Source organism: Canis aureus, chromosome 28 (assembly GCF_053574225.1).
Source record: "Canis aureus isolate CA01 chromosome 28, VMU_Caureus_v.1.0, whole genome shotgun sequence".
Taxonomy (NCBI): Eukaryota; Metazoa; Chordata; class Mammalia; order Carnivora; family Canidae; genus Canis; species Canis aureus.
The window spans coordinates 28,664,188-28,688,632 of NC_135638.1; the positions used below are offsets into that span (position 1 = coordinate 28,664,188).

General features: G+C 38.0%; 1 protein-coding gene and 1 long non-coding RNA gene across 2 annotated transcripts in view; one reads left to right on the forward strand and one right to left on the reverse strand.

Moving 5' to 3' along the window:
• TTPA (alpha tocopherol transfer protein) lies at positions 1-19,017 on the forward strand. Its single transcript, XM_077876818.1, has 5 exons — positions 1-216; positions 7,172-7,325; positions 12,600-12,793; positions 14,348-14,458; positions 16,866-19,017. Exons 1-5 carry the CDS (start codon positions 1-3, stop codon positions 17,037-17,039), a joined length of 849 nt encoding a protein of 282 aa, XP_077732944.1. The 3' UTR covers positions 17,040-19,017.
• LOC144300587 (uncharacterized) overlaps positions 12,705-24,445 on the reverse strand; it is a 21,482-nt gene continuing 9,741 nt past the window's right edge. The window contains exons 2-4 of the long non-coding RNA XR_013367331.1: positions 19,109-19,224; positions 16,393-16,511; positions 12,705-15,559 (exon numbers count right to left, since the gene is read on the reverse strand). This is a non-coding gene — a long non-coding RNA (uncharacterized LOC144300587). The remainder of the gene's footprint in view (positions 15,560-16,392; positions 16,512-19,108; positions 19,225-24,445) is intronic.

Genomic DNA, 24,445 nt, shown 5'->3' on the forward strand with positions numbered 1-24,445 from the left:
ATGGCCGAGACGCGGCCGGGGCCGGCGGCGGGGCTGGCGGCGGGGCTGGCGCTGAGCGCGCTGCCCGACCACTGCCCGCTGCTGCAGCCCAGCCTGGCGGAGCTGCGGCGCCGGGCCCGGGCGGCGGGGGCCCCGCGGTCGCCGCTGCCGCTCACCGACGCCTTCCTGCTGCGCTTCCTGCGCGCCCGGGACTTCGACCTGGAGCTGGCCTGGCGGGTAAGCGCGCTCCCCTCCCCGCGGCGGGGCCCGACCCCCGGGACCCCCGGGACCCCCGGGACCCCCGGGACCCCCGGCGCGGCGCGGCGCGGCGGGTCTCGGGCTCAGCCGCGGAATCGCGAAACCCGCCGAAGGGCTCCGGGCTGGGGGTGCCTCTCCCGTCCCCGGCGAGAGAAGACAAAGCAGCGGCGGCGAGGGGGGAACCCGGCCCCGCCACATCCCAGCAGATCTCTCCGCGCGGGGCGGGCAGGATGAAGCTGCCGGGAGCACTGAAGGTCGAGAGCCAAATGCCAGCAAAGTAGCGCCATCGTTACTGATAATAATTCCCAAGTGTCGGGGCGGCAAAGCAGTCCAGGACATTTTGGGTGAAAAGATGTGCGATAAGGTGGTTCTCTTGTGTTTCCAGGTACGTTACAGGTGGTTGAGGGCCGGGAGGATAGGAAGGCAGGAACCAAACATTGGGATGGAACCTTGAGCTCCTGTCCCTTCGAAGCTCGGCATCCTCCTCTGTGAGATGTTAGCGAGAGAGCCTACCACCGATTGATTTCCAGGATTGCGCATTAACCAGCCTCACGGAACGATACGTACCCAGCAGAGCCTGACCCAGCAGAGCCTGACATACGTAATGCAATCGGGCCCTGAACCTCGTCTAGCCCTTTCCCGAGCGGAGCGGCGTACTCAGTGCAAGGACGGAGATGGGAGGCAGGCAAAGTACCATGGTGCAGAACAGTGACATGACCCAGTAGGAGTGTTGTTGTTGTCGATAACTGATTTTTTTTTTTTGAAAAAAGACTCTATTTATTTAATCTTGAGAGCCACACAGAGAGAGGCAGAGAGGTAGGCAGAAGGAGAAGCAGACTCCCTGCGGGGAGCCCTGTGAAGGAGGGACTCGATCTCAGGACCCTGGGATCAGGACCTGAGCCAAACGCAGACACTCAACCACTGAGCCAACCAGGTGTCCCTGATAACTGATTTTTAATGGAAAAAACTAAAGAGCATGGGTGATTTAAAAAAAAAAAATCATCAGCAGTAAAGAGTGCAAAGTATGTTTCTAAAAGTAACTTTATAAAGGAAAAAAGTTCCCCATCCCAAACCTTCATTTTGCTAGTGATCTACCCAGAAGCAGTTTTACTGTTGTTACCTGTTTATCTTTCTAGATATTGTCTGTGCTCGTACAAACACATGTATGTGTTTTACAGTTGGCCTTGGTTATTTTTGTTTGCTTTTACCTCATTTATCATAGAGATCAGCCTATTCCCCTCTGTGTGCTACATCTTACTCTTTTGGGGGCTGTATACTATTCCATTGTATGGATTTATTATATCAAAATTTATTAACCAGCCCCCTCTTATTGGATATGAGTTGTCCTCAGCCAATGGCAATGCCCACGCATGCTGTTCTTTCCTTCATTCCAATGATTATTTTTTGAACTCTTCCAATTTGCCTGGCAGTGCACAAAATGCAATAAACAATATCTGTCACCAACTGGATATTGTAGTATCTCCTTATACATTTGTCTTCACATTTTTTTTTTAATTTATGATAGTCACACACAGAGAGAGAGAGAGAGAGAGAGAGAGAGAGGCAGAGACATAGGCAGAGGGAGAAGCAGGCTCCATGCACCGGGAGCCCGACGTGGGATTCGATCCCGGGTCTCCAGGATCGCGCCCTGGGCCAAAGGCAGGCGCCAAACCGCTGCGCCACCCAGGGATCCCATACATTTGTCTTCGTGCAAAAATAGGAATATATCTTTGTAAGTTCAACCTATATAGTTGCTGGATGAAGTGAGGTTTGCATTTCAGTGTTGACAAATATAACTGTATTTCAAAGGGTTTGCACTAATTTTATGACTTTTGTTATAAAATGGTGCCTCTTTCTCTGTATTATCACCTGTATTGTACGATAAAACATTATGATCTGTGTCAACCTGCTTGATGAGAAATTGGTTCTTGTTATAATATGCATTTATTTAATTATAAATTAGATTAAACATCTTTCATATATTTAAATTTATAAAATTATTTTCCAGTTAACTGTTCTTACCATTTGTTAATTTTCTTCCATTTTGTTCACATAAAATACACATTTTCTTATTCATAAAATGTCTTTATGTATAAAGAAAATAACCCTTTGCCCTAGTTGTCTTTTGACATTGCTTGGGTATTTTTTTCTATGCCTAATTTAACCATTTTTATGTAATCACATATATCAGTTCTTTGATAAGCTCTTCTCTCCAAAATTTTTTCTAGTAATTTATGACTTTTTATTTTTATATTTTTATTATTTTATTTATTTTTATTTTTATTTTTTTAAATATTTTATTTATTTATTCATGACAGACAGAGAGAGAGAGAGAGAGGCAGAGACACAGGCAGAGGGAGAAGCAGGCTCCATGCAGGGATGGATGGATGCATGGATCTCCATATCACACCCTGGGCTGAAGGCGGCGCTAAACTGCTGGGCTACCGGGACTGCCCTATTATTTATTTTTTAAAAAGATTTTATTTATTTATTCATGAGAGACAGAGGCAGAGGAAGAAGTAGTCTTCATGCTGGGAGCCCGACGTGGCACTCTATCCCGGGACTCCAGGATCATGCCCTGAGCCAAACCAGGGATCCCAATGACTTCTCTTTTTAATGTTGGAGTTGCTAACCTATTGGGATTCATTTTGATGCCAAGAATGAAATAGGAATCTGATTTCATTTTTGTCAGATGGCTACTCAGTTATCCTGACCCACTGGGATTTATTTTGATGTTAGGAATGAAATAGGAATCTGATTTTATTTATGTTTTGTCAGATGGCTACTCAAGTATCCTCATACCCAAGTATGAGTAACAAACTAATATTTACTCAGTAATTACTAAATATAAAGACACTCTTAGGTCCTATGAGAAGTACAGTTTAAATGAGGCATTAAACATATAAATGCATAGAGGTAACTAATAATAAAAGAAGTGTGCAATTCACTGATTTCATTTTAGCTGCTTTTCAAAAGTAATGTCTAAATACAAGAAGAAATAAAATTTACCTCCAGCATCTGTTATATGTATTATTGTCTGTATTCTTTATTTTCCTGAATTGTTTTCATCATGTCCTTGAGGAACTGGTTAGCAAAGCTGTCTAAATCCCCTGGATAGGGATCAAGTTTCTGTCTGTGAACTCTTTGCCTTACTTTTCTGCCAACTGGATAGGAAAAGGAAAGGTTGAGTGTGAAACTTTTTTTTTTTTTTTGTCAATTTCCTCCATAAAAGAAGCTAATTCAACTCAAACTCCCTTATTTATAATGTAAAAGCCCTATAATTTTAGTATATGAAGAAGGCCTTGATAAGCTCGTCAATTACAATGAAATTTCTCATTCTAGTTTTTGTATTTGAAGTTATAATGAATTATTGAGGTTTTTATGATTCTAATAGCTTATAGCATACCAGGTATCTTGGTAAATAGTGTTTGTGCAGATTATCTCATTATTTTCTCATTTTAGAAGACATTGTGATGGAGACAGTAATTAGTCCAAAAATCAGTTAGTAAGTGGTGGAGTTAGGGATTTGAACTTGGGCTGAACTCTGCAAAGCCTGTGCTCCCAAGTATACTGCACTTGCCCCTTCTGTTTAAAACAGTGAACATAAAATGGCCAACTGTTAACCTGTCTGTTCCACATATTCTAGTGAATTCCTGTGTTTTATAAGTGACTAGTTCAGTTTCTTCTGTTTTTGCTCCGTGTGGCAAGTTTTTTATCCTTTAAATATTTTTATGGTTTCCCCAAAGTCTTCTTTGAGGCTTTCAAAAATCCATTGACTCTTCCTATAGGTTCTTTTGTAAAATTTATCTTATCACATGTCAGTTTCAGTGACTCTGCTCCTGATAGTTACTGTGTAACTTCTCTGAGCTTTAGTATTCTTATCTGTAAACTGGAGTAACAATATTTACCTCTCAGGATGGTTGTGTGAAGGAATTGAAATAATGCCATCAAACCCTGTAGAAGCAGCACAACTATAGTTGTACTTCATTTGAAAGTGCATGAAAAATGTCAGAGGCAAAGCATAGTTAAAATAAACCATAACTTTTTACTTTTATTTTTTCCTAATTGTAGCAAAACAGGTGCCTTCCAGTAATGAAAGTTCACTTGCCAATTTTTTTTTGTTGTTGTGGACTTTTGATGATTTGTTTGAGAATTGCTCAGTAGCAGTTTACATCATTTATGTAACTTATTTATGTCAGCCAAGTTTATGTCAGTGGAAGAGTAATGATCAAAGATCCAGGTTTAGATATTTCAATTTGCAAAAGTTAAATGTCAAAGGCATGAGAGTGATTTGTGCAACTTTATGACAGTCAGGTTTTCAAGTATGTGAATTCAGCTGGGTTACTCATGCATTAATTTATTCTTTCATTTACCATTTGTACCTAACTCCTGGGTGCCCAGCACTCTGTAGAGATAAATAAGTTGAGGCCCCTGCCCCTGTTACCTAAAAGATCCCTTTTAATGAAGCTACAACTTCTGTGATTCCATGGGAGACTAAAATTGTTATTTTTACAAGGGAGCTAATATGCCGCTTCTAGCATTTTGCTTGAATCAGAATTAAAAGGACTATTTTATATCTGAGGAACTATCAAACACTCATTCTGATGTCCTCTAAGACAGGAGGAGGAAGAGAAACTCATAGAGTAGAATGCGTATATCAGAATCTACAATGTACCTTTTGTTCTTTCTGCTTTTGGAAATTGCTATTTAGGTCACCAACTATTTTGTTGTTGGCTAATTTATGGACGCTTTTCGTTCTTACCTCTCAGTTTTCTTTAACTCATGTCATTCTCTTTTTAAAAAGAGTTCAGAAAAGTTTATTAAATGAAGAACCGAGAGGGAGAAAGACAGAAAAAGAGAAAGTTAGAAAGACACCATCACTGGAGAGAGAGAGGAGGGGGGCCCGGCGGCACACAGAACTTTTTCCTCCCTTCTGTGCACCATCGTGTCGCTTCTCCTACAGTCCAGCCAGCTTTTCTCTTTCGTCAGTCATTGCCAGCCATTAACATTGCCCAAGGTTGGGATTTTCACCCTTTACTTGGGTTTTAAATTTGTATTTGTAGTTTCTCCTCCAGATCATTAGGATTTTGTGATCAGACCTGTCATGTTTATTCCAATGACTCTCCCTTCCTTTCATCGAAACTTCCATTCCCCACTGCTAGTAGACCTCTTTAAACTCAAAACAAGCATATTGTTGGGGTGCCTGGGTGGTGCAGTCACTTAAACATCTGATTCTTGGTTTTGGCTCAGATACTGATCTCGGGTTTCTGAGATCCAGCCTTGCACCAGGCTCCATGCTCAACATGGAGTTTGCTTGAGATTCCCTTTCCTTCTCCCTCTGCCCCTCCTGCTTGTACTCTTTTTCTTTCTTTACAACAAAACAAAACAAAAACCCCAAACATATTGCCACTTTACAAAAATTGAGAATGCTGAAAATTGTGAAGAGGAAAATTAAACCATAATAAACTTTAAATGCATAATTTGATTTTAGTATTCTCCACAATATACAGGCAATATCTGTATTACTTGTAAATGCAGAGTAACCATTATTGGTGGTTCTCTTAAAATAAAAAGAAAACAGGATTCCTTCAGGCCATACTTTGCCAAGACCTACTATCCAGACATACTGTTTCACTTGGAAGCATACCACTATTAACAAAGTTGATTTTTGTTGTTTATCTATTAGTAGACAGTATAGCAGTGGTCTAGAGATGTTCCGTTGTACCTTTGGCTTAGCTCTTTTTTGTAAGAAAGAAAATAAAACAAAAAAATTTAGTTATCTGTACAAAAACCTGCACTAATATACTCAAATGAGCAATGAATACAAATATCTTTCCCTATTACAACAGTAGCAGTGGTCACTGCCACTCATTATGCCCATATATGCTTTATGCTTAACCCTACAAGGCAGATATGGAGGAAACAAGACACAAAGGAGTTAAATATTTATCCAAGATCACACAGGTAATAAATGGTAGGGTCAAGGTTTCTCTGATGAAGCAACCTGGGAATTTAACTTTTCACTGCATAGCATGGCACGTATGATCCAGTTGTCACCAGCAGGTCAGTCCCAAGGAGCACAGGCATTTTATTCTGTTCATGGCTGTAACTCAAGTGCCTACCGGGTGTGTAGAATATTGTAGATCCTCTAAAAATATTTGTAGAGCTAATTCATTTAATTGATTTCTAGTATTCCTGTATCTTCCTTATTTCAGAAAGGAGTTATCTATTGTTGAGTAACAAGTCACTCCCAAGCTTAGTGGCTTAAACCACAACTATTTATTGGTCTGTGATTCTCTAATTTGGGCAAGGCTGAGCAGGGATGGCTCATCTCTGCTCCACACTGCATCAGATGGGAAGTTTGCTGAGACCAGACCAAGATGGACCCTGCTTGTCCAGTGCCTCTTTCCACATAGACTTATTCTTATGTATTTTTATGTATTCTTATGTATTATTTCTTAAGTATTCCTATTCTTATGTGGTTTCTGGATCCCCAAAAGCAGACTCAGAAAGTCCCAGCCTTCCTAAACTAGCACAGTGTCACTTCTGCGGAAGCAAAATATAAGGCCAGCCCACATTCTGGGGGGGCAGGAGTCAACTGGATTCCACCTCGAATGGGACAAATGGCATGTGTTTAGCAGGAGGGGAGGTATTACTGATAGCTGTCTTTGGAGACTATCAACCATAGGAGATGAATGAAAATTATTCAACTTTAAGTTTGTGATGAAGTCTTATCACCTGAGATCCTTGAAGAAGGGAACTTTAATTTTTAAAACTAAAAGGAAAACCTAAAAAACAAAAAAACCCAACCCAGATTAAAAGCCTGACATAATGGATGGTAAGGGCCATACATAATGCCAAGGCTTTGCTACCATTTTTACAAAGTGCTTTACCATGTATGCTCTCTGTAGACAATTTTTATTTTGTTTTTCAGTTACTGAAAAACTATTATAAGTGGAGAGCAGAATGTCCAGAAATAAGCGCAGATCTATGTCCCAGAAGTATTCTTGGTCTTCTGAAGGCTGGTTACCTTGGAGTCCTGAGAGCCAGAGATCCCACTGGCAGCAAAGTTCTTATTTACAGAATTGGTAAGCCATATACAGCACTATTTTCCTTTTTCTCTCTTTTTTCTTGACCGCCATGTTGAAAAGCTTCCACGAGTCCATATTTAAGAATTTTGCTTTTTAGGTTTTAATTGAGGCTTACTTTAGACTGCAATGTCCCTCAACTATAACAAAACTGGCAATCGTGAGAAAATTAGAAACCAAAAAAATCTTACTTCCATTTTTCCACACAGTCAACTGTATAAACTAAGAGAGAAAGAAAACAGATAAATATGAGGAAAAGGTGAAAAAGATCAAGGTAGAGTGTTTAGAGAATGCTTAGTTGGAAATCCACATAAGAACTCTGAACTGTAAGAACACAAGCTCTGCAAGAGCATGGATTTTGTCTGTTCTGTTATTCATTGTAGCTAACACTGAAACCAGGACCTAGTACATGGTAGGTATTTATTAAATATTTTTGGAGTGAATGGCTAGTTGGATACCACTCAGGGCTGAGGAGCTCGTTCCCTGGGAAAGGGGGAGGTCCGGGGGAAAGCAGCATCCCTGGGGTGTTGAAGACACTATATTCCACATACCCCTCTTGTCACAGCATCCCCTTTGCACTGTGAGATCTTCCTAGTCTTTCCTGTAGACTGGCGACTGGCCCTTTCTTAGACCTGTGTATGATTAAAAATGGGGTGTAACAAAGGACTCACACTGCTGCCAGCATCCTCTCGTGGCCCAGGTGAAAGGACAAAGATAACCAACGTTTTACGAGGAGAATCTTATGAATTATAATCTTACATAAACTTTTATACCCATAAATATTCAAGGGAACTTTAGAATAGTTATAGATTTGCTTTTCCTACTTGATTATAGATAAGATACCTGCCTGTAAACTCAGCTGTTTATGATCTTGCAAGAAGGCACTGCATTTAATTCTTTAGGGTATCAGAAGTAGACCGATTCCGTTTTTTTTTTGCTTCAGCTTATGTGTCAAATACAATTGGGCCAGTCATGAAGTCACCGTCCATAAACAGACATCCCAATGTCTGCCTTGTCCTTTTAGGAAGATGAATGAAGATCCCTGAGTTCTTTAGGGATAGAGGTGCCACAGTGAAGATAGTATCTATGTTTTATGTAGCAAGTAAACATATATTGTATGAAAATATGGTATGTCCAGTTTGAATTTGAATTTCAGATAAACAGGATATAATAAGTGTGCCCCATGCATACTAAAAAGTTATTTGTGGTTTACCTGGAATTCACCTTTAACAGGATGTCTTATATTTTATCTAGCAATGCTACTTAAAGGCACAGGAACATAATACTGAAACCTGTATTAATGGGGGGGGGGGGGGGACTCTTTCCTGCAAGTGTCCTGGCTCTGTACTGCCTGGTGGGAGTTTTTTCACGTTTGTTCATAAATTACCTGGGGCAACTTACGAATTAAAAATGACACCTTTCTAGTGAAAAAGCAAATATGCTACTTTGATCATAAATACCTTAAAACTGGGGACACCTGGCTGGCTCATTTGGTGGAGTGTGTGACTCTTGATCTCGGGGTTGTGAGTTCGAGCGCCATGTTGGGTATAGACATAGTTTAAAAATAAAAGCTTTATAAATACATACATACATACCATAACACTGAGTTCATACTGTTCTATTGCTTAGAGAGAGGGTTTCTTGTGGTACATTAACATTTAAGTACACTGTTTAGCTAAAAGAGATTTTTTTTAGTAAGTATTTTATTTATTTATCCATGAGAGACAAAAAGAGGCAGAGACATAGGAAGAGGGAGAAGCAGGCTCTGCCTGGGGAGCCCGACGTGGGACTCGATCCCAGGACCCCGGGATCATGACCTGAGCCAAAGGCAGACGCTTAACCACTGAGCCACCCAGGTGCCCCTAAAAGAGATTTTAAAATCAGGAAAACATGAAGATATAGTGATGGTCAGAATAGAAGAGCATGCAGCAAATTTCCTGTGTGTTATGTAGAATAAGATGTTTTATTCTGCGGTGAAAAGGAAAAACTGAGAAGCAGTTTAGGAGTAAAATGAAAGAAGAGGATAAAGATTTATAAATTACCTAATATAATTGAATTAATGGGAGAAACTAAAAAAGGAAATCTGTGGTAGAGGTTTTCAGTAGAACATTAGCATAATCACTTTTCCCTAGGTACCATCTCTGCAGTGAAAGCAGTGAGAAAATGCAGTCCATCAGGGCAATACAAGGTGAAACTCAGTTTTTGCCATTATTAGCCTACAAACCAGAGGATATAATTGTATGCCTCTTGGGACTACTATCCTGCAGTAGCAAAAATAAAATGTAACAACAAGTATTAAGCTTTGACCTACAGGACATCGCCCAGTCTGGAATTGCAGCTCTACTACGTTCTAGCTACATGGGAAGCTACGTACCTGTAACCCCACCTTTTCATCTGTCAGAGGCACAGTAAAAAAGTATCTCACGGGGTTGCTGTGAGCATTAAATCTTGTAATATACGGACGCCTGGGTGGGTCAGTGGTTGAGCATCTGCCTTCAGCTCAGGGCGTGATCCCGGGGTCCTAGGATCGAGTCCCACATCCACGCAGGGAGCCTGATTCTCCCTCTGCCTGTGTCTCTGCCTCTCTCCTTGTCTTTCATGAATAAATAAATAAATAAATAGAATCTTAAAAAAAAAAACTCGCAATATATATGAAATATAATTAGGACATTACCTGACATATAAAAACAATAAATGTTAAATAGATGCTGGAAAGGGAATTAAGACATATTTTTCTTTTGCCTTAAAGGAGCTTATTAGTTAGAGTCCAGAGCAGCGCTATCCAGTAGAATTTTCTATGATGATGAAATTGTTCTACAATAGTCACTAGTCACATGTGGCTATTGAGCACTTGAAATGTGGCTTTGGCAACTAAGAAATTGAATTTTTAATTTTACTTAATGTGAATTAGTTTACATTTAAATAGCCACTTGTGGCTAATGGCTACCCTACTGGATGGCACAGGTTTAGACAACTCTGTTGGTGAGCTCAGAAATTTATGCCAGTAACTATTTTCTTAACTGCAGGCTTTTAATCATTCAGCTCACATTTTTTACCATTGTGGCTTTCTGCCAGTGTCTAAAGTAGTATAGTATATTTGAGCTGGGTTATCCATGAAATGATTACTCAAATTCTTACCAGGCAACTGAGACTCTTAAAAAGCAAAGCGCAATCCCATTGTGCCTTTTTGGGAATACTTCTGATTGTCTCTATTTTCAAAAATTTCCTTGCTAGTAGACACTCCCCATCAACATTTAAATCTATTACGTGTCAGCCATCCAAAAACAAAGCAAAAACTCCTCCTCAATCCCACAAGATCCTCCAGCCTCCAGCCTAGCCATCTCTCTACTCCTCATTCTCAGCCAAACATCTCTAATTATTGATATTCACCATCCATATTTTCACAGTTCCTCTTAATCCACGTTGGCCTATTTTCACTCCCTCTTCTATGCTGAAATCATCAGTGACCTTCTTTTCACCAAATCTAATGGACATAGTTAGTTCTGTTTTACTTGATCTCTCAACACAGCAAACCACTTCCCGTTTCTTGAGATATCCTCTTCCCTTGGCTTTTCTGATGCCACATTCTCCTGATGTTTTCCTGACTTTAACTGGCTACTCTTTCTGAGTCTCCTCTGCCGGCACCAGTTGTTTTACTACCTTTTAAATTCTGATTTTCTTTAGAAAATTGGCCTCAGCTTCCTCTTCTTATGCAACTTTCTACATAGACCTAAGATGATCCCCGTCACAGGCTGTCATGAAAGTACAAACTCTCAGATTTCTGTCTTCACTCCACTATCTCCTCCTGTCCCCAGGGGTCCAAACAAGCATCTCCATATTCCAACTGTGTCCAATAGGATGGCTCTCACTCACCATTTTTACATGTCCAAAACTACTTATGATCTTTTCCTCCCAAAACATTTCTCTTCCACTGTTTCCAATCTCAGTAAATGGTACCACCATTCTACCCAGTTGTCCAAGCCAGACACTTTGGTATTTTGAAACTTTACCATTAATCATGAATCTTCCCCCCCACCCCTTTTCATTTGTCTCCTTAGGCACTCCACGGAACCTTCAGTATGAAGACTTGGATTTTTTTTCAGCCTTGGAACATTTTTCTCTACTGTTACTCCTCTTTTCCCTCTTCCCTATTCTCTGCATTATTATCTTCCAGAACTCTAATTAGTTGGATGTTGAAACTTCTGGAGCCAGCTGCATGTCTCTAGCTGCATGAGTCTTTTGATGCATACATTTCAACATGTGGGTCTTTTCAGAGAACTCCTCAGCTTGGTATTCCAAACCATTATCCACCCACTGATTGTCTTTTCTGCCATTTGTCCCATCAACTGAGATTTGCTTTGAATTATCTTTTTGTTGTTTCCAAGATCTCAACTAATTCTTTCAAATAATAAATAACCTGTTCTTATAATAATAACCTTCATTACCCTTTTGTTCCCTCACTGAAACTGTTTTGCTTTTTAACGTTTCTTGCTCTATTAACCGTTGGTTTTAGTGCTTTTGTCTATTGAGTGTGGGTCCCCTCTTCTTTTTATTTTTAGAAATGTTGTAATGCTTAGTGGATGTGTATCTTTCAAGATCACCTGTTTGCCTATCCATTACTGTCATTCTGCTTGCCCTGGCCTGCCCAGGGATGGTGGGGGAGGGGAGGACAAGAATGTTGGTAATTCTTCATTGTTTCCCCTGGGTGTGGGCAGCTACTGGAGTGCTTCCCTGGCTCTTTTCCAAAGCCCACACTTACTCTTCTGGTCTGTACAGACCTGACAGCTATGTGCTGTTGCCACTGAGGCGTGTTTGACACATCAGCCTGTCAGTCTGCTCTTCATCCATTTCCCTTTAGCAACCTCCGGTTAGTGTAAGGCCCTCTTTATAATGCTTTATCATGCAAAAGCCATTGCTTTTCCCATTTCCAAAACCTCGGAGCTGGGAGCATAGCTAGGGGTATTTTCATCTTCAGCCACAACCCCTCTCCTGCTTATTTTGGGCTATAGTTTCATCTGGCACTCAAATCCAGCCTGCATTCATTCTCTTCTCCCCTATGCTTTTAAAAATCTGTTCTTTGCTAGGGATCTGAGGATGGGGGGAAAAACAGGAACATGTTTTTGGACCACCAATTTGATCCTTTATTCAATCCATGATCTTGACATGTTTCTATTTCTACTGATCTTTTAAGTCTCAAAAGAATTAGTTTCCTTTTGTAAATCTTCCTGAGTCTTTACATTATGCTGAGATGTGCTATTTTTAAATTTTTTTTAGCACAATGGGACCCAAAAGTTTTCACAGCTTATGATGTTTTTCGTGTAAGTCTAATCACATCCGAGCTTATTGTACAGGAGGTAGAAACGCAACGGAATGGTATCAAGGCTGTCTTTGATCTAGAAGGCTGGCAGTTTTCTCATGCTTTTCAAATTACCCCATCTGTAGCCAAGAAGATTGCTGCTGTTCTTACAGTAAGTGTATATTTTAAATCCTTGGGATACTAACTCCAAATAATAGATTTGAATTTAGTTAAATGTTCAACAAAGCAACAGGATAGAACATTTATTAGAAAATTAAATAACTTTTAAATGATACATAGAATTCAATAATGCTAAGAGGAAATAAAGTGTTATTAATTCACAAAAGTGTTGCAAGAAACTGTAAATATGTTCAAAATTAGTAACCATTTGAACAATAATATGATAGCTTTCTCTTTCTGATGTTAAAATTTTCTTCCTAAATCAAAAGATTGTCTCAAAACAATATTTATAGCAATGGTATAACAAAATGTTACATTCTTGGTAGGTATAAGTTGATACAGTTCTTTCAGAAATTAAAAGGTTTTTAAGATGGCCATCATCTTTGATATAGTAATTATACTTTTGGGGACCTAGCCAAGGAATTTTCTGAAATATGGTAAAGACTTCATATATAATAATAATAGTAGTTTACCCTGTATCAGGTACTTTGCTAAGTATCTCAAGTGCATTACCATTTAATGGCCAAACAATCCTATGGCTATTATTTTTCCCATTTTACAGGTTAATTAACTATGTCAGAGGGGTGACATAGGAATGCTCAGGCATACACATTTTGTCAGCAGTGAAGTAAGAAGTCCAGTTTAGGTCATCTGAATATGAGTTGTGTTTACAACCACCATTGCCTTCTATAAATATAGTTACTATAGCATCAATTTTCATAAGTGAAAATTAGGAATAGCTTATTTGTCTAGAAACAGGGAAATGGTTAAATTATGGCAAATCCATTTGATAGATTATTGCAACAATATGATATGTACAAAAACTGTATTATGTCAGTGAAGCAAATGGTGCAAATTACTTAGGGAGCATATTGGCAATTATGTTTAAAATAAAATTATTCATAGAAAGAACCTGGAAGGAAAAGCTCCAAATTGATAACACATCTGTAAAAGCCATGCATGGGGAAAAAAAAAGAATTTTGCATGTGAAGATCTTGGTGGGAGAAATCTCTGTGTTAACACATTTTGGGTAGGAAAACTATTGAAGTGTTTTTTTTTAAATTCTTAACTTTTTAAATTTTCTAAATAAACCTATCTTACTTTGATATGAAAAATTTACACCTGTGTCAAAAGTTTAAAAGTGTGTTTACTATTCCTTCAACTTCACTGAAATTTTGTTTCTCAAAATAAAAATGAGGGTAAAATGGTTAAGTATAAAATATCCAAATGACTCATTGGTTCCTTGAAAGAACATTTATACATAATTGGGGAAAATACTTTCCATGTCTTACTTACAAAAGATGCAGGTCTTTTTTATAAAACTTTGCCTAAGCTATAAGGTGAAACCTTTTTTAGAGATCTTTACTTAATCTAGTGACTATGAACTGTAAAGCAGACTATTTTGTTCTTGGAGTAAGTAATTCTGAAAATAAAATCCCACTTTAGGTACTGCACTAAGTATAGCAGGTGTTCAGAAAAGGAACTGGTCAATAGGAATATTTGTTGATCTATGCTTTGTTCTTAATACTGTCTTTATTTTCAAAAGGATTCCTTCCCATTAAAAGTTCGTGGTATCCATTTGATAAATGAGCCGATAATTTTCCATGCTGTCTTTTCCATGATTAAACCATTCCTGACTGAAAAAATTAAGGAACGGGTGAGTAAAACCTATTCAAGTCACTATTCTTCTGTCCCAAATGTCCCAATACTTTTTTACTTACGGATTGCATTATTACCTCCTCTCCCCACAATTAACCCAATGTTTTGAGTACCTAACAAACCATTTTTATAAATTAAAATTTCTTTTTAATTTTGAAAAATCAAGATAGGCTGTGGGGAAATAGCCTCTCATTCACTGAAGTGGGAGTGAAAACCGGCTATTCCCTATAGAGGGCAGTGTGGTAATAGTTATCAAAATCGCAGCCTTTGCACATCTGGGATTTTATCCCACCAATGTACCAGCACATAAACAAAATTACATATACAAGAGGATTCATTGCAGCAAAAGATTGGAAACCACCAAGTGTTCATCATTAGGGAACTGATTAAATAAACAGATACATCAACACAATGGAATACAATAAGATTTTCATGATGTAAAGTGAAATTTAAAAATGAAGAGTAGTTTTTTTTTGTCTGACATCTTTTGGGAAAAAAAGGAAAGAAATCAGAATCTCTAGTTATATTTGCATTAAAAGGGTATATAAGAAAGTGACCTAACTATATGTAATAGAATAGAGGTATGGATGGGGTGGATGAGGTTTGAATAGGGACCAAGGCATCTCATTATGTATCTTTTATCTTGTTTTGATATCTAGTCATATGAATGTATTCTCTGTGCAAATAAAAATAAATGTATTTAAATTAGACATGCATAAATGAAAACCATAGTCCCAAGGTATGTGACTAATATCATGTTAGTTAAAGCAAAGAAATTTGATGGTTTTTTTTTTAAAGATTTTATTTATTCATGAGAGACATAGAGGGAGAGAGAGAGAGGCAGAGACACAGGCAGAGGGAGAAGCAGGCTCCACGCAGGGAGCTGGATGTGGGACTCGATCCCAGGTCTCCAGGATCAGGTCCCGGACCGAAGGTGGTGCCAAACTGCTGAGCCACCCAGGCTGCCCCTGATGGGGTTTTTGGTTTTTGTTTTTACATATCCTGTGGAGCCTTATCTCCGGTGGATATCTAATATCTCTTAGGATTTTTCGAGTAAAATCTGAATTCCCAAGAATGGCAACCCCTCTTCTACATTAATCTGTAAAGGATAATTGGAAGAGGTTATCCAGTAGGAATTTCTATCTGTTTTTAAGAAAAACCACACCTATGAAAATGGCCACTCTTCATTCTAGTGTTTTTGGAAAAGTCAGTTTTTGGGGGGCTTTAGTTTTGTCTCTCTCTGCAGTGTAGCTTGATAATAGCTGACCACATTTTATTTAACTCTGAAAGATCTAAAAATAAGTTATTTCTATTTTGGGTTACATTCTGGACAAATAAAAACAAAAACAAATGGAATCTAAATTAATAGAATATAAGCAGAAAAGAAGGAAAAATAAAAAATTGAGAAGGCAGGTGAAGCGTTTCAGCAAAAGGTAATTGACATGAAAGAGATTTGTCAAAATAAGGGAGCAGGGGAACCAGTCCATTCTCTTCCCTTTCAACATTTTGGCACTATCCTGTGAATGTTCTTTCTGTGGAGATAGTGGAATTTTTTTTTTCAATTAGTTGATGATCTTTTAAACATTTCAGAAGAAATCAAGAATTGGGACTGTGAGGTTCTCGAGAACAGGAACCTTGTTTCATTCATCTTTCAATTGTCATATTCTAGCATATAGTAACTGCTTTTAAATAATCATTGAATATATAGATGAACATTTTGCCCTAGCCGTTGGAAGGAGGGCACTTATTTATTTTTAGCAAGATGTACTTTTAGCTGAAAGTTCTAGGTCTTTATTTTAACCTCTTGGCATTATATGATCAATTTTTATAGTTTACAGTATTTGAAAATTTAAGGTTCTCAACCATCATAATTGTCTCTTAATTCTGTACTAGCCAAGAGTATCCATCAGCTGTACTACATAAATTACGCACCATATACATAGCTATATGTGCAGATATATGCTTTTAATTCATACAAATGAATACCAGGTAGTATATTTTTATCATCTCTAGAACAGTCTCAGGATGTTAGATATTTTGCTGAGAATCACCTGTACATTAGGGAATAGAATGTATAAAATAATTTTAGAGTTTTAAAATCTATTTTTGAAAGAGTGTAGAATATCTTTTTATTAAAAAAATATCTTTTTATAAACCCTGTATAGTTATGCAAATACAAATACAAATAAAAACAATATGGTGATTACATTCATAAGCAGCAGAATAGAAATATACATATAATTCTGACATAAGCAGAGAAATAAAAGGCATACTATCTATACATGCTCTGCTATCTTGAAAGTCATTAGAATGCTTTATTTTATGGTACTGATTTTACATTAGAAATGTATCTAATACACTGAACATCTGAGGGAGTATCTTCTAAAACATTTTGGCTATTTCAGATTCACATGCATGGGAACAATTACAAACAAAGCTTACTTCAGCATTTCCCAGACATTCTTCCTCTGGAATATGGTGGAGCTGAATTCTCCATGGAGGACATTTGTCAGGAGTGGACAAATTTTATAATGAAGTCTGAAAATTATCTCAGCAGCATTTCACAGATCAGCGAATGAGAAAAAGTTATTTAATGTGAATGACTTCCTAATTATAAATATATGAGTGAGATCCTACCTGGTTATATAAATGAAAGAAAAACAATCATTTGAACCAATTAATGTTAACGGGTCTGACTGATCTTTTAAAATGTAAAACTCTTCTGACATGAGCAACATGGGTATTTAGGAAACTTCCTGACTTTTTAAACGCATTTTCTTTATCTTTCAAGTAGTTAAATGTAGTACACCTTAAAAGCATAGAAAGGATTCACGATTTTTGTACTTGAAAGTATATCTTTAAGTAGCTGTTTCTGAAGTTTCATTTTCAGCAAGTTATCAGACTACATTGGTTTAGTAATGTATAAGTAATCCAAGAAAATAAGTATTAGTACCAATCAACTGATGATAAAAATCTATTAATGCCCATTTGTTTGGGTGTCTGATTAGATTGTAATTCAGATTAAAATCTGAATATAGTTTTACAGAGTTATTTCTGTGGACCAGCAAGATAGTTCATCTCAGGGAAGTTCTGTTTCAGCATATTTGCACAATAGAAACTTTTGATTGAAGAGTCTGTACACCACAAACTATCATAGATAGCATCTAGAGGTCTTTATATAATTACTCATGTTGATACAACTGACAATCAAAAATAATTTAAGAAATATTCCAGGCATAGCTGATGGCTTCTTAATACTATTTCTGCATTTTCAAATATATCAAGAATGTAATTTTGACTTCAGTTTTTGGTTATTATCATGACATAGAGAATTAGAAATGGAATAATATTTGGAATAATTAGAAATGGAATAATAGTCCTACAGGGACTCTATTTTTAACTGAACAATAACACAACTACACAAAGGAAAGGATATGTTTACATTTTAAAAATCACTGTCAGTTACACCTGGAACTTTTCAGATTATGTATGAAATAATTCTACTTTTACTATATATCAGAGTATTCTAGTCAAATTGTCTAATTTATATTTACTTTAAAAAAACAGTTAAAATGTGCTGTTTGTATGATAGCTTATGTCAAGAATATATCGTTTATTAAGAAAGATACAATGTTAACATAGCTTTCAATTTATGACCATTTTTATAGTGTTTCATAATTTTTTAAATTTTATTTTAAGCTTGAAAATAAAAAAACACAGGGTAAAAATTTGTTTAAACATTTGTTCAGCTTAGTTGAGTTTCAACATTAATCACATAATAGTATCTTTGTGATAAGATGTGTGGAAGGTTTTTTTCTTTATAAGAAAATTATTTTAATCAGATGAGCTGATACTTGTGATTCTCTGTACATATGTCTATGAAAAATTGAGAGCAATTGTGAATGTTCTTTAAAGTACATATTTAATTTTGATTTAGCATTGGGAAGCTAACTTTACATTACATTTTTTTATTAATAAATCAGATCATGCCTGCTTTCTAAAAAATTATAAAATCTTCCTTACAAAATCATATAATTCACAAAATTATATAATTAAAAATAACAGCAGAATAAAATCACTGAAAAAGAATAAACAATAACAACAACAGAAAGCTCTGATTTACTCAGCTTTATTCCTCTGAAGGAGATTTATATCAGAGTTCCATTTCATTTATGTTTGGATAATTAAAACACTTTCTTCTAACTCTGTGAAGCACATGGATCAAGGGTAATATTTTAAAATGTTTTTTAAATGTCATTCACTGGCGAGGACATTAAAAGTAAATAGAATTAAAATATGTCAGTCAACGGAAGTACATTTCAAAAAAAAATGAGACTTTGACTTTTTTTTAATGCAACAATTTACTCTTGAAGAACATTAAAAGAACAATGTGAAATGAGCAGGCAGCTTTATAAGATGGTAAGATTGTCTCTGTTACCTTACTGTGATTGCACCGGAAGTGCCTTTTAGAAGGTTCACTGTAACGTGTTCATTGTGTTACTGAACTGCACAATAACTTTAATACTGCTTAAAAGAAAATAAAGATCTTTCACATAATAGCTGTTTCTTTTTCATTTTTAAATACAAATGTTAGGCATTTGTTTTCAAAAATTGCCTTTCTTTATAGATAAGTTTAAGAAAAACTTACCACATCTGGTTGTACATTACACAAATGCTAATTTTTCCTCTGTAAGTTTTCGTTGCAGGCTGGTTTTGCAGGGCTGCTTAGTTCCACACCATTTTCCACTAGTGTCTCTCGCTGTGCTTAAAGGGACCACAAAACTAATTTCATGAAACAAAGCCATGTAGATTTAATAAGTTAAAACTTCTAAGTGGAAAAAAATGTACTACTTAATCAGATAATCAAATTTTGAAACAATCTGCTGTTAACCTAGATCATGATTTTATTCGTCAAACTATGTATTTTTCTTACAGAAATAACACTGAAGAGCTAAAGCATATACTGTGCCTTTGCCACTCATCCAAATTAAGTCTGTGGCTCATAAAACAGGTCAAACATACAAACCTACCAAAAACTCAACAAACTAGTAGGACGGTGTTGTAGGATGGTGTTGTCTGAAACTCCTTACTGTTAAATTTTGCCACACTTATTGCCATGGAGGAACTGTGAACTCCACACAGGCAGAACCAGTAATGAGGGTAATAAAATTAGGATTGGCAACAATACATCTCCAGTAATTTTCTTGTTAGCAAGGACGCGTACCATCCTCCTCCTTCCCCCATAGCTAGTACTTGCTTAACTGCTTTCTTCTCTACCCAGGTCAATCATATTAATCTATTAAATGTCTACTTTTGATAATTCTGGACACTGAATCAAATACTACAGTGAATAGAGAAATTAACTAGATGTTACTTAGAAAAGAGAAAATATATATACAATATAGCCAGGTAAAGTGCAGGATAGTGTAAGGGTCATTAGAATGGTTCTAATAAAATGCCTTGGAAGGGAAAAAAAAAAATGCCTGGGAAGGAAAGATAATTTCCACATTGGGTAACTGAAGATGTGTTTTTAGACAAGGTACAACTTGAAGCAGAACATTTAAGGTGAATTGACTGCCCTAGCAAACAATGAGAACTGAGGAGAGAAAGGATATTCCAAGAAAAGAAACAGCATGAGCAGAGACAGAGATGAGAAAGAATAGGCCATGTCTAAGAAATAGTAAATAGCCCTATATTTTTGGAGGGAGGGAATGGGGACAGAAGAGTAGGACTTCCCCTAGAAAGATGCACATGAAACAAAACGTGTGAGGCTTTACACACCTGCTCAAGGGCACTCAAATGTACAGATTACTTATTTTGTGCCAGACAAAAATTTAGATTCACACATGTTGTGCCTTGTGATCTTTGCCGGAAAAAAAGGTAAGTGGCATTTTGTCCATTTTTTTACAGGCGAGAACTGAACTTTGAAAGTGTCTGCTCCTGGCTCAGATTCACAGAGCTAGCGAATGCCAGCATCACTGAACTCAGCCGGCTTGGCGCTGAAGTCCACACCCTCCACACCACCACCGTGCTCCTCATAGACCCAGTTCCATAGGCCACCAGACTCTACCAATCCTACTTGGGAATGTCAGGCCCCAACCCATTTCCAAGATTAGTCATCTCTCATCAGACCTGCTATAACAGCCTCCACAATAGAGGAGTATTACCAGTATCTCCTTATTCTTGCCCTTACATACCCCTTCCACTGCTGCCAAAGTTCTCTTCCTGCAAGATTTTATTCCCTGAACTTTGAGAGAAGCAGCACTGGTTGTGCGGTAAACTAATTGGCATCCGGAGCCCTTAACAACCAGGCCCAACCTGTTCTTCCAACTTCACATTGCAAGACTCCAAACCCCACCTGTACTCTAGCACTCAGCCTTCTCACCACTTGGAAAACTATCACCCCCTCCATGCAAAACATCTCAGAAGGTGGCGGGGAGGGAGGTAAAATATGTGTACTGTGTATAGCGTGTACTTTGAACCTTTGCTCTTATTGTTTTCTCGGCTCCATTTTCTTTCCTGCTTTCTCTGCAAAGTCCTGCTCACTTGTCACATCTGTGAAAACCTTAACCCTCCAGAGAATTCTTTGCTCCCACTTGTGGATCCTCTGTGTGGATGTCTAAAACAATCTTTATGACACTGAATTTATAGCTGTTTACCTGTCAACCTGCTGCAAAGTGCTCTTAAAGGCAGACAGTCTTTTTCACTTTAGTATAATCAGTATCTAACTAGCATCTAGCACAGGATCAATACTCATAGGATGCAGACCTTACCGAGGGATATTTATTATTGCAAGGCTGGGGATAGCTACCAGGGAAAGAGTCACAAGTGGGATGAAGGTCTGCCTTGCTAAGTGGAATATTTACTAGGAAGTTGGGCTATCCTCAGCAGCCTCCTTACAAACCCTCAGACGTAACCTCCTCTCCCTACTTTTTTTCTCTCTCTCATCCTAAATGTTAGCAGTATTACAGTGATAAGGTCCTACCCTGTTGGGCTTTATTTATCTCAGACCTCAATCCATTTCTCTGTTTTAAGTATTTTAAGTAATTGGCTTTAATTTTTTCGTTGATTTTAAACTTCACTTCTTTTAATTTTACTCTCACACACATACGAATTACAGGCTGGCCCCCAAGATGTTGTTCCAGAGACTGGTTAACCATAGTTGAGTAAATAAACTCCTCCTCAGGAGTTCTCATCAGGAGCTCCCTCTCCAGTCCATAAGAGCTCTTTTTGCACGTTACCCAGAGCAGAGTTTTACCAGGCACCATGCCCCTCTTTCTCAAAGCACTATGCACATGGGGTGATGTAAAGGTCTGGGATGGGGAATGGTCAGGCACAGCCCCACACTGTACTCCATCTTCCTGCCCCACTGCTCAGTCTTATCCACTCATTAATCAGGAGAACCTCTTTTGAAGAACTTCAGTCCATCCTCTGAGGGCATCTGAGTCTCATTACCGGAATTCAGTATGTAGATGACCTTCTCTGATTAATGATGGTTGTCAATACCCAAAATTCACTCCAAGCTCTTGTCCAAAAGGGACATAACATCTCTAAACATAAAACAGCCTTTAAGTTTTAGCACATGATATTCTCCTTGAAGTAAAGGCTTTATTTCAAAAAAAGAAAAATATTAACACCATTATCAATTTCCCTTTCTGTTAACACCAAAAGACAACTCCAAGGACTTACACGAATAGTTGGCTATTGCCAGAACTGACTTCCTAACTTTTCTGCTATTGCCTCTCCCTTATAAATCGTGACTAAAGAGATGGCCCTGATCTCCTTAATTGGGTTCCATGCCTGCAATTCAAAATCTCAAATCCTCTCTGTCCTCTTCTCCACTGTTCACGTCTCTAATTACTCATACCCTTTCCCTTTTTTTATATATGAAAGGGGTAGATCCAATTTAGGGGTCCTTCTTACCACCCAAACTGCTCCAAAACAAAGATTACAAACTTGGGTTCACAATTCACAACTAAAAAGAAATAAAAACCTTACTTCAAATAGAAATCCACTTCAACAGGAAACCTTAAATTGAAGGTTTTTGGAGAGGCCCACAGAAGCAGATGATGACATAGGTGACAGACTGTGCTACCCCCAAAATATGCCACTTTGACAAAAGTATTATTTTGAGCTGCAGGGAACTGAGAAGAAGCAGATACAAGAAAAGCTCTCCACTTTCCCCCTATTTACCTAAAAGCAGGACATAAATGTCCCCTTTCTTTTCTCTACCAGGAAAGACAAAAGTTAATCACTGATGACAACTATAGACCCTTATCAGTCCCAAGAAATCTATATAATAAACAATAATTTATTTGCCTTTATCTTCCATTAATTCTCCTTATATTTTATTTGCCTTCCCACAATTTATCACCCGTAGAAACTCAAAGTCTTCTTCCTTTGCTAAGATGTTCTATAAGCCCAAGTTCTAACCAACCCTTTAAGTTACCCTTCATTGAAATTCCTCTGACACAATGTACACTGCATGAATAGTTTTTCTCTTGTTAATCTTTATCTTTTGTCAGAGATCCTAGCAGAGTAGAAGGGAAAAAAAAGGTTGTCCTCCCCTATTATGACATGAAGTAGGCTTTCTCAAGAATAATTGTATGATACCATAAAGTGGTCAGCTTGCAACTAACATACTGGGAAAAGATCATCCACAGGTGTTTTTTTTTTTTTTTTTTAAGATTTTATTTATTCATGAGAAACACAGAGAGAGAGAGAATGGCAGAGACACAGGCAGAGAGAGAGGCAGGCTCCATGCAGGGAGCCGGACGTAGGACTCGATCCCGGGACTCCAGGATCACATCCTAGGCTGAAGGCAGGCGCTTAACCCCTGAGCCACCCAGGGATCCCCCTGAGCCACGCAGGGATCCCCATCCACAGGTGTTATATTTAATTCCCTCCATATTTTCCTTTTGTATCCTTCGTGTTATCTGCCTTCTATTTTTCTATTACTGATTAGTATCAAAACTTCCTTGAAACATGTCTTTTTTGCCCTTCTTACTATTCCTTCTTCCCTATTCCTTATTTTACCTATATTCAGGATCCCCAAAACCTCTGGATAGCTTTTGCTAAACTGAGACTACTCAAACTTTTTTTTAATATTTTATTTATTTATTCATGAGAGACACACAGAGAGAGAGAGAGGCACAGACACAGGCACAGGCAGAGGGAGAAGCAGGCTCCACTCAGGGAAGCCCAACTTGGGAATCGATCCCGGGTCTCCAGGATCACACCCTGGGCTGAAGGCAGTGCCAAACCGCTGAGCCCCCCGGGCTGCCCGAGGCTACTCAAACTTAACATCTTTATTAAAATTGTTGCCTTTGTTCACCCTTTCCTTCATTTTCCTCAAAATCTTCCCATCCTTAAAACCACCACAGCTTAGCTGTTTTCCCCACACAATGCTAGGGAATTCTTCCTATATTTTATATCAGTTAAATAAATAATCAAATCCAATCTGGACCACTTTTTAGAAAAGTTATATTTATTTCTCTGGCAATTTCACAGACAAGAATTTTCTAGGTTCCAGTTTTAAAATATATATATATATTTTTAAATTTTTATTTATTTATGATAGTCACACAGAGAGAGTGAGAGAGAGAGAGAAGCAGAGACATAGGCAGAGGGAGAAGAGGGCTCCATGCACCGGGAGCCTGACGTGGGATTCGATCCCGGGTCTCCAGGACCACACCCTGGGCCAAAGGCAGGCGCCAAACCGCTGTGCCACCCAGGGATCCCTCTAGGTTCCAGTTTTTATCTATATAGTTGACCCTTGAATAACATGGGCTTGAACTGAATGTGTCCACTTGTATGCAGATATTTTACAGTATAATACTGAAAATATATTTTCTCTACCATATGATTTTTGTAATAACATTTCCTTTCCTCTAGCTTACTTTGTTATAAATACACAGTCCATAATACATCTAACACGCAAAATATGCATCAATCAACTGTTTATGTTATTGTCTAAGCTTCTGGT